At 43.0% G+C, this 10,719-nt stretch overlaps 2 protein-coding genes across 2 annotated transcripts; one reads left to right on the plus strand and one right to left on the minus strand.

The window, feature by feature from the left end:
- Positions 1-25: 25 nt before the first annotated feature.
- Positions 26-4,673, plus strand: lysmd1 (LysM, putative peptidoglycan-binding, domain containing 1). The gene is made up of 3 exons (XM_041941830.1): positions 26-581; positions 1,051-1,370; positions 1,683-4,673. The coding sequence occupies exons 1-3, from the start codon at positions 402-404 to the stop codon at positions 1,870-1,872; spliced, it is 690 nt and encodes a 229-aa protein (XP_041797764.1). The 5' UTR covers positions 26-401; the 3' UTR covers positions 1,873-4,673.
- tnfaip8l2b (tumor necrosis factor, alpha-induced protein 8-like 2b) lies at positions 3,418-10,401 on the minus strand. Its single transcript, XM_041941831.1, has 3 exons — positions 10,010-10,401; positions 4,968-5,291; positions 3,418-4,685 (listed from the first exon to the last, which is right to left on the minus strand). The coding sequence occupies exons 2-3, from the start codon at positions 5,283-5,285 to the stop codon at positions 4,443-4,445; spliced, it is 561 nt and encodes a 186-aa protein (XP_041797765.1). The 5' UTR covers positions 5,286-5,291; positions 10,010-10,401; the 3' UTR covers positions 3,418-4,442.
- Positions 10,402-10,719: the final 318 nt, after the last annotated feature.

Consider the following 10,719-nt stretch of genomic DNA (forward strand, 5'->3'; position numbering starts at 1 on the left):
ACGCAACACGGCAGTCATGGCAACATGGCAGCAGACAGTCGAGTCGAGGACGCATGAAAACATTCACAAATTTCTCAGCAACTTTTCAACTATTTGTTTGAGGTACAAGGTAGGTTAAACTTGTAGTCAAGTATGTTAAGTCATTGTCATTAGCTGTGGCAGAGGGTCGACAGGTGACATTAACAAGATACAGTCACAGTTTGACACTCGCAAAAAACAAAAAAGGCGTGTGTCAAGTGTCAACGTTAATTAGTTAACGCTAGCTAAAGTGATGCTAGCAGGCTAACTAAGCTGCTACTCTAAGCTGTATTCTCATGATGTGAACAACATCAGCGTTTGCTGGAACCCGTTAACCGTTTTCTCGGTTGCCAATTTAAACGTTAACTAAGTGGTTTACGACCATGTCCGGGGAGCGGGCGTCTTTGCCAAACGGGGGGAACGGCCTCCTCCGCGGGAGCCGGACGAGGTCTTACGGAAGTTTGGTCCGGTCGCAGCTCTCTCCGGTCCGCCAGAGACGCATTGAGCACAAAATTCAACCAGGAGAAACACTACAAGGCCTGGCCCTGAGATATGGAGTCTCTGTAAGTATAAGTTACTCCTGAAACTACTGTAGTTATAATAATATTTCTTGATTGTTCCCTCAGCAAATCATTTTCGGATATATAAAATAAACGTCTGTAATGCTATTTCTTGAAATTATGTGTGTACATTTTTTTATTGTTGATTTTTATCCTGGTTATTGCATTTGTCCTTACAGTTTTGAACTCTCGTAAAATAATTGTATAAACTCAGTGGTTCAGTAAAACAAAATTCATAATGAGTCAACCCTCGCATGTAAAAGGTGTAAAAGGGGTATGAATCAGCAGAATAAAAACTCACAAGCAGGGCAACGTTTTATTTAGATAATTTATTCAGTTGTTACCAGTTTGAATAGTGAGGAAGGGCATATTCCATATGAATGAACATGCATCAACCAGCTATTTTTTTTTTATTATCAATCAGTCTTAAAATAAGTTTGCAAAAGGCTGACGAGGCAACCTTCTCTTACAGATGGAGCAAATCAAAAGAGCAAACAGGATGTACACCAACGACTCGATCTTCCTGAAGAAGTCCTTGTCAATCCCTGTGCTGTCAGATTTGGACCACAGCAGTAATGGGGTGGATTTGGTTCTAGGGGACAGTGAAGAAGACAATGCTAGCTGTGTTTCTGCTCAAAGTGGACCCACAGGGAGCTCCTCTGAGAAGAAGCAAGATGATGGCAGAGAAAGAGCGTCAGACCTTACTCCAATGGATTTTTTGAAAAGACTGGATGGTTTGATAAGTATGTCCAAGCAGGCTGCTGTCAAAGGATGCCAAGAATCAGAGGAAAGGTATGTTTGCATGACTCTCACTGCATGCTTGTATGCACTGTCCATACAGAGTCATGCTCCATGTTTGTGACGTGTGTTGTGAAACACATGATTGTATAGAGATTATTATTACAATGGCACAGTAACAATTCATAAAACTGTTATAAATAAACATAGTTTGTTTGCACATGCATTCTGTTTTTATTTATGTTTTACACAGCGTCCCAACTTCCTTCGAATAGGGATTTTATCACTGAGAGTGGCCAAACATGAATGCAGCTTATTGTGAGTTGCCAGACTCGCTGCATCTTTTCATGTGTTTGTTCTTCACAGGGTTGCCGCCCTAGAAGCAGCTTGCACCAGCAGGACATCAGACTGGCGGCCCCTCACAAGATCGCAGAGTGTTATTGCATCTTCCAGAAAGCAGCAGCAGCAGCAGGGACCACATGGAGCAGTACCCCTAACTATCACCAAACTGACCAAAAAACTAAGAGACAGGGAAGATGAGATCTTTCAGCTGTGACATGTTTCTGCTGTTTCACTCCGATCATTAAAGAAACTTTCCCAGAGAGCCAAGGCACAGGGTTTGGCCTCCAGGATAATAATAAAAGATAAATAAATATATCTAGGGCTGGGTACCAAACTTTAATGCTTTTATGGCACTGACCGCTTCGATGCTATCAGGTATCATAAAATGCTTTGTCATTTGGTGCCTTGATGCCGAAGGAGTAAAGCTCATCAGCGTCAGTGATCAGCCAATCACTAGTAATGCTAGTGATTGGCAGTTTGCCATTACTCGTTGTAGAGACGTGCAGGAAAAACACAACGTTAGGCCCAGAGGCTGGGCTCACAGTTTTTTTTTTTTTTTTTTTAACCACTTCTTGCTAATCTGCACAGGTGAGTAAGTAAACTTTGTGCTTCTTGTTAGCTAGCCAGTGCCGTTTGCACATCCTGTCCTTGCCTCTGCAGGGACCTGGAGCCGAGGCAGAGAGCGTTTTGTGGCGTCGACCGTGGTGTTGCTTAAGGTAAAAGAAGACAAATAGTCGTAAAGTTGACACAGTGGATGATTGTCAGCCCCAGGCTAGCTGCTATCTGCCACTAGATCCCAATACTGCACATGCCACATTGGATTCTGCAGACTGGACCTGGCAGTGGAATATTGCCGCACTCGACTGTGTATTATTAATGTACCTTTTAACAGTTTTTTACATTTTTGATCTAGTCAGATACTGTACAGATATTCCATCAGTGTAAAGGGTAAAAAACCCTTCACTCGACCTGGACTGAAAATTTGTTTGTCCAGCTGCTCCCAAGTCTTTGAACAGCTTCCTCATTCGAAGTGAGTAATTGTACCCTAATCTGTATTATGTATACATATTACATATGTATATGTAATATGTATGTTGTTAAGGAATCAGAATCGAAGGCAAGGTATCCCGTTACTGAAAATATTTGAATCATACCCAGCCCTGTGTACATTTCCAGTCATCCCCCTGTTGCTGTGTGGGCTTGGAGCTCAAAGGTTTTACATCCTCATGTAAGATACATGGGAAGTAACACCATTTTTTAAAGGGTTATTGCACTTATGGAGTCTTTTTATTTATTTGTTGAGACATACTGTAGATTATGAAAAGCTCAATGTTTTCCCATAGCTGTGACTTGTTTCCACATGCAGGAAATAAGTCTCAAATGTTAAGAATGAGAATTTCGCAGTCACATGTTGGTTCAGTCATATGACTCTTTGTATGGTGAACTCAACAAGTGGTTTATGTGTAATGCTACCTCACATACTGCTAATACAATGTTTTCTGACTGAGTGCTTCAGCCATAGTTTATAAAGTATATAAATCATGTTCACTGTAATATTGAGAGTAGTACACTGCAGACAAATTTAAACTGTAATTTAGCCAAAGTTTAAAAAGAGAGACATGCCTTGGGATGTATTTTGACAGCAATCTTTTTATTTTTTATTTGTATGTTTTTTATTGTTTGTTTTAACATTTTAGAATGAAAAAAATGTTTAAATTCATCAGATTCTGATCTATATGTTTAAGTGAACTTTTGTGTGTGTGTGTGTGTGTGTGTACACATGTATGTTTATCCACACTTGTTTAACAAGGTTGACCTTAAAAAAGCACAACCTCCACAAACTGCAGACTCTCATTTGCACTCGATCTTTATCCACAGCTTTCTGTAATTTAATAGTTTTTCTCCACATCATTGCTTACACAAAGAAGAAAAGATTTTTAGCAGTTAAATGCTAAATTACAATATATGGTGGTTTGTCCACTCAGGGTTTGATTTTTTCTTCCCTTGTCTGTTGATATTCAATGTCTTTGTAATACCAAAGAATAACACCTGTGATCCAGTCTTCACAAAAACATGAATTATGGGATTAACATTTAAGATCGTGCAGTCAACACCATTTAAGTGTTAGAGTTAGTCTTTTTGTTGATGCTCCTAAACATGTTTTGGAGCTGAGACTACAAAGTGTCGGTGTAATTGTCCACTGTGGGGTTATTTGCTTTATTACTGGCTGCATTGTCTTAGACACCTCAGTAAATACAGTACATTGAGTTGCTGAAGCATCATCTTGACCACCAGGTGGCAGTACTACATTACAGTGGCATTGTTCCCTGTCTATTCTCTTTATGCAATGTGTCCAGCTGTTTTAACTAGTCCTCTGCAGAATACATGACATCAGTAGTCCAACAATTTAAGGTCTTAATTTTAAAACATCAGATGAAATTTCATGATCTAGTAAAATGATACAATAATAATGATATAATATAAACCAGTGTGTATTCAAGTTTGGTTTCTGAGAGCTTTGTCTGAATAGACAAGTATATATATCACAATAATATGGTATATATCACCTCTAAACATGAAAGACTTAAAGAATGACTCAACCAACTTTACTTTTATCCCACATATTGTTTGAGAACGATGGGGCGGCAGTTTTGTTCTCAAATCGCTTGTCGTACGTTGCCAGTCCTGAGCAGCAGTAAGACCAGTTTTGTCCAACAGTTCTGAGTCTCAAGTGAGTCTGCCTGTAGATCTCCCAGTTTCTGACTGACATTTATTGGTTCTATGTCATATTGTCCCATCCTCCACCAGTTTGTTGAGTCCTTTGCAGATCCTGGTGAGGTGGGGTCGGAAGGGGCTGCTGGGCTCGTACAGTTTGGTCAGGAGCTCTGGGTTGGAGTAATGGTTGAAGACGTGGTTGATGCGACCGTGGGATTTGGGGGTCAGGTGGTTGTTGACCAGCTTCAGCAACAGATCCCTGCAGCTGGTCAGGAGGTCCTCCATCACTGCCTTGTCAAAGGTAAAGTCCACCTGCACCAGCGTGGGGAAATCCAGAATGTTATAACAGTGATGGTTCATCTCTATTATCTACAATCGACGAAAGACTAATAGGGGATTCATAACTGTGAGCAATATATAAGATATATATATAGATGCAAGCTGAAATATTACAAATGTACCAGTCAACTATCAGGATATCTGCACAACCTTTAAAAGAAAAACAGCATTGCAAGAAGTACCTAAATGCTGCTACAGACCGTTTCTGGTCTTATTTATGTTTTTATATTAAAAGGTTAATGTATGGAAACATACCTCATAGAAGCTGATAGCCGTCATGGCCCCCAGGTGCAGCTTCTTCTTAAAATCTTGGGCCACAATGAGTTCTTCTGTGTTAAAACGGTTGTTCCTGAACAGCAAGCCAATCTTCACGGCGATCTTGATCAGGTTTTTGATCACCTTCTGGGCCTCTGCTTTGTTACCCGTGTACTCTTTGGAGATGCGGTACAGTTCATCCAGGATCTCGCTGGTGGTGTCATCGATGAACATTTGGACAGAGCTTTTGGAGGCCATGGAGCTGAGGATCTTCTTCTGCGCCTTCAAGGCCATGTCCTTTGAGCTGAAGGTGTCCATGGTTGCCTGAATTGCCAGGGAGAAGGAAAAAGTATTTGCATTTTAATGAGTTTCAAATTGTGAGAGTTTAGTGATTAAAACTGCAGTAGTAAATGTTGCAAATTAGTCCTTTCCAACATTGGTGAGAAGATCGTAAATTAAAACCTCATCCAGAATCAGTAAATGGCATATAATACTCCAGTTAAAGAGGCGAAAACATTGAACATTTGCAAATCCAGCTTTCTCTGAGTGGATTGATTGCTCATCGGTGTGTGTCTGTTTTCTTTGTTTCACATCGCTTGAGTAACTATAAGGGCACTCGGATAGCGAAGGCCTCCACCAACGCTAGAAGTCAGCTCTTCTACAATATGCAAATTGTTTTTTCTACAGTCACACCTTAGTTTGAGAAAAAACTGTGGTTGCAATGGTGGCCATGTTACAGTCGTACCAGTTCTCTCATGAAACCGCTGTCCCCGAGCGCTTCAAAACAACTGCTCTTTCAAACTGAATGAAGTTTGAGCGACTACATGTGTAGACGACCCAAGAGAAGAACTGGTACCTGTAGTACAGAGTCATAATATTTGATATCTGAACTTTCCTACAATCTACGGGCCAAGTGCCCTATCTCGCAATGACGTTAGTGAACAGAAGTGATCTGCTCTAAAAGTTAATGGGTTCTTCTTTTTTTTTTTTGTAATCCTTCTGACAGACAAACAAGCCAACAAACAAACATAAACGTCTCGGTAGAGGTCAAAATAAAAGTGCAAAATGTACGAGGAGTACCTGTTCTACCAAAAATGATGAAGATATTTATAGAGCAGCATTTTCACACCTGGCTGCTGCTCGGCACAACTTCAGTCTTTTACTGCCAGACAATGAGCAGCTTCAGTGGAGTAGCTGGAGGTTAAGTGCCATGTTCAAGGGCCAACTGGTTGTTGTTATGGAGGCTGGGGGGGCAACACATGTTCACCGCTCCTATGCAAATTTCCCAGATCATCCGGGGATTTGAACTGGCGACCCTCCAGTCGTTACTTTGACTCTCTAAACTTCAGATTGCCACCCAGCCATGAACTTCTTCACACACGTCACTGAAGTACATTTTGGCGACACAGTTTTTAACAGCTCAGATATGTGTAGATAAAAATAAAAGTGAATTGAAATCCCGACTGCTAATTTAACACTGGAAATGCGGCGTCAAATTTGAAGCTCTGCTTTTATGGTGTGTTAGTTCCAGTGTTTGTTTTTGTATCTAACACACATGTATGATGCCAAAAGGGAAAAGTACCATGGAAGAGACTCCACTGTGGCTTTTAATTTCTCCGCTGAGATTTTAACCACACCTAGCATCCATCACAGAGAACCCCCCAGGGATGTCATCAGCATGCATGCAGCACGCTATGACACAACTACAAAATCCACTGTTTATCTTTGATTTGTCAACACAGTTTGAATTAATTCCTTTTTAATTGCATTTAATTTCCCCCTAATCTCTAACATGAGAACAGGTAGATTTGGAGTGAATCATTAAATTTTACTGAGCTGGCGTTCTTATTAGAGAAGTGTACAAGGATTGTGCAACAAAATAAGGTCAAATTCCCACAACAATTAAACAGCAAAGACTGAAAGGATCAGAGCAACGTGACACAATAGATGAAGCAAATATGCGTCCTTGCATAATACTTGATCCTGATCTCCAATCCCACATCCCCAAACACACACATAAAGAACAACTTAAGTTTTATTTAAATGCTTAACACCTGCTCCACCTTAATCCAGTGGTTTGCGGTTAGTCAGACAGAATCAGAAGAGAGACATACAGTATCTGCTGCACGCATCACTGCCACTGAGACTGTTGCATATCCTCACCTACTTCCTGTGTTCCATTTGGCCCTATGTTTACACATTTATACGCCCAGCGAGGTGTGAACAGGCCTGCTAAAGTTACTGAGCGTCTTTGAGTGTAATTTTCCACACTAAATCAGACTTCTGGCCTGTGTGGACAAGTATTTGAGAGGAACAGGGAGGCTGCATAGCTGAGGCAGGCCCATGCCTGCTCTTTCCAGATTGCTTCATTGATGGGGCAAGACCAGAAAGTGAGCACCCTGAATGCAATGGCTACCTTAATTACTGGCCTGAGGTCTGCCTTCGGGTTGAACAACAGCTCGTGTCATTGAAACGTGCATTAACAACATATTGTCTGTAAGCTGTCAGTTAAGTGACTGCCTGATGGCTGCTTTAATGTTTGTGCATAGCAGCGTTATTCAGATGATGATATTGTCCGACTCCAGTGATGCACAGTCAGCACTGTCGGCAAACACCTCCACATCTCGCTAATAAACGAAAGAGTGATCCAGTCGCATTAACGATCATATCATGCAAACAGGGCTCGCTCCGGCTCTCAGTCCCCGGTGTGCACCCCAACCCCAGCTGCAACATCTATAATAAGCAAACAGTCACTTTTATAGGATATTTGACTGCCTTCCATTTTACATGCACAGCCATTCATTTTGAACAAGTGTCACATTTCTAATAGCTCGCTTTGTTACAAAAGCTTTGGGTTCCCTGTGGGGAATTAAAGAACATTCATTAGATTAATTTCCCTGAACGGTGATAATGGAAGTGGAGCAGCGTGATAGCTATTTCAGATTCATGCTTCAATCTCATTTATTTGCTAAAAAGACTACAGGGATTTGAGGGACATGCACAGTGCATAGTCATCAGCCAGCATTCCACATAGTGAAATGTGACTCCGCAGCTGGAGACCGCTCGCTGCTTGGCTTTTGGCGCATCTGCATTGTTTATTTTATGCAGATCTATCAGGAAGTTGTAGCCCTTTGGAGAGCGCTGAAACATTTCGCTGTCGCAGCAGCACATTGCCATGAAAGCACATTTCTGTAATGGACGTCGTTCAGTCCGTCACCTCGAGGACGCTTTGAATGCTGAGCATCAATTTTCTGGTACAGATGGATTGAAGAGGGCTTTTAAGCATCGGTTTGATGTTGACATCCACCAGAGGGTGACTGCATTACATGCTCAAGTGTTTGTTTCCCTCCCAAATGCCTGCCTGGATGGACAAGCACCTGTACGCTGTGTGAGGCCTGATACTGTCAGAGGAACTGAAAATGAAAAGTAACAGAGCAGAGGTAGAACTGAGGCTGCGGAGATGGTCGCGCTCTCTGTTAGTGTAACTGTGGCAGCCAGGTGGTGAGGAATCTTCAAACACTGGGTTAATGGACAGTCAGGGAGACTGCTGATTGGTGGAGCCATCCGTCCAGACAGGAGAGGTAAATATTTAGCATTCCTCAGATGGCTGCAGCCTCACTGTTTGTGTACATGTGTGAGCTTGCGCGCACGTGGATGTGCATTCTCAAGTAAAAGTGGTTTCCGGTTGTTTTTGCTTTGAGGTGTTTTTGCGATTAAAAGAACATGTTGGATTTTTTCATGTGTATTCGTGTCCTTGCTCTTTTCTGCAAGTGTGCATGTATGACGATGAATCCTGACGATGAGGGGGGATTCACGAAGCCCCTTCTGACTCAGCCGATCAACATGTGCCTTGTCCCGTTATTGGAGTGCAGCGGGGCCTCGTCACGATGAGCTCCACAGATTGACACTCTCATTGACTTTCAGCGCCGGGCTTGGCGCTGGGCGGACTGAGTTGTAGCTGATGAGACTGAGAGGAGGGGTGAGGTCTCTCTCAGCCGCCCGCAGCCTTTGATCAGGTTGAACAATGAGAATGTTCCAGAAAAAAAAAGCCATAGAGAAGCCATATTACTCAATCAGATGAAAACAAGGAGGCTGTTATTGAAAGGCCGTCGCTGAGCTGCAGGGGTGGTTTTATTGAGCTGATGGAAACCTTTATTTTCTCCTGGTGATGAAGCCAGAGAGGATTAAAAGATAACAGCAGAACTACAGGATCTCTCTGTCCTCCTGCAGCAGATGAGTTTTGTGCCAGGATGAAGTGTCACTTCCGTTGTGTGTTTTGAACGTGGGGAAACGGGGCTGAAGGTTAAGATGCCTGACTTGTTTTTAACTTCTTCTGTAGCTCTTAATGTTATCTCACTTCAGCGGCATATTGAATTCTTTATGCAAGTTTGTAAGGATTATTTCTTTTGTACTGACTTTGCTTCTGCCTTCATTTGACAAATCTTTTGCAAAAAAATCCTCCATTAAGCTTTTTTTTTGTAGTCGTAGAAAGGGAAGCATTTTGAAATCCTCAAAAAGCACATATTGCAGTTTCTCTTTCAACATTGCACAACTCTTCTGAATTATCGTTGCTCAACCCTACCACCCATCCGCAGTGCCTCAAAGGGGAAGCGAAAAGAGCCAGCAGTTGGCGAAACGGCGCGGCGTCATCAGCAGAGGCGCGCAGGTTGTATTTGTAGCTGGAATCTGAATGAGTGACACCTTTCTCCGTCTGTGCCTCTCACTTAACGTGCTGCAAATCAAAGTAGGCCAGCGACGGAGGGAAAGTCCACCGCCTGGAGATTTGAGTTGAGCAACTCCCAGCGAGCGCAAACAAAAGTGCATGTCACTGTACTTGTTCCAGCATGACTGCGAGATATGTACACGCATGTCTCCCAGCCCGCGCTCAAGATGGGGAAGTGCGGAGAAGTCACAGTGTTTGTTCACCCCTCGAGTCTCTGCTGGGTGCCGGCGATGAGCGCTCTTAATCTTTCCAAGAACAAAAAAAGCTAATCTGGGCCCAGAGGATGTTTTCTCACATGAAGAAAGCAGAAGCGTCTTACCTGAGCGTGTTCTGAGTCCCCCTCCCTCCTGGTCTGTGTCAGATACCTCTCCCTCTGCGTCTCAGGGTGACAGCGCAGGCCAGTTGATTTAATGAGATCCCTTCATCTTCACCACGAGTGCAGCCGAAACCCCCCCTAAAAAAAACCCCTACTGCAGCACTTGTGTCAGTGCTGCCACCCTATCTTAAGATAATGTTGAGTTGCACTTCCTTGAGGAACTAAATTGCTATGACACACCCCTCAGCGTGAGTGTCTCTCTCTCTCCCTCTCTCTCTCTAGCCGCTCTCTATCTTGTTTCCCTCTGAAACTCTTCAAACTCCTCGCTGTGTTTCTCTCTTGCCCTCACTCATCGCACCTTGGCACTCTCTCTGAATCTGTCGCTCTCTCTCCCTGCGTGTCTCTGTATTGCTGATGTCGTGCCTTTTGCTTGTTCTGACAAGTGAAAACCCCAGAAAGAATTTAGCAATGATCCAGTGATGCAGCCGGCTGAAAAGGGAGTGGCTTAACCCCCTTTTTTGTGTTCACCTTGGCTGGAATGCAGCTGCTGTCACTGCCGCCGAGCACCACGTCCCTCCCTGTGTGTCTCTTGTTCAAGGTACAATCAAAACAATGCGAGTGTGTCGCAGTCTGAACGCACACGTGCACTGATTCACACCTGACTGAGTGCGCTGAAACTACACACTTTTACCAAGCTGTGGCTCTTTTGGTTT

Source organism: Chelmon rostratus, chromosome 8 (genome assembly GCF_017976325.1).
Source record: "Chelmon rostratus isolate fCheRos1 chromosome 8, fCheRos1.pri, whole genome shotgun sequence".
Lineage (NCBI taxonomy): Eukaryota > Metazoa > Chordata > Actinopteri > Chaetodontiformes > Chaetodontidae > Chelmon > Chelmon rostratus.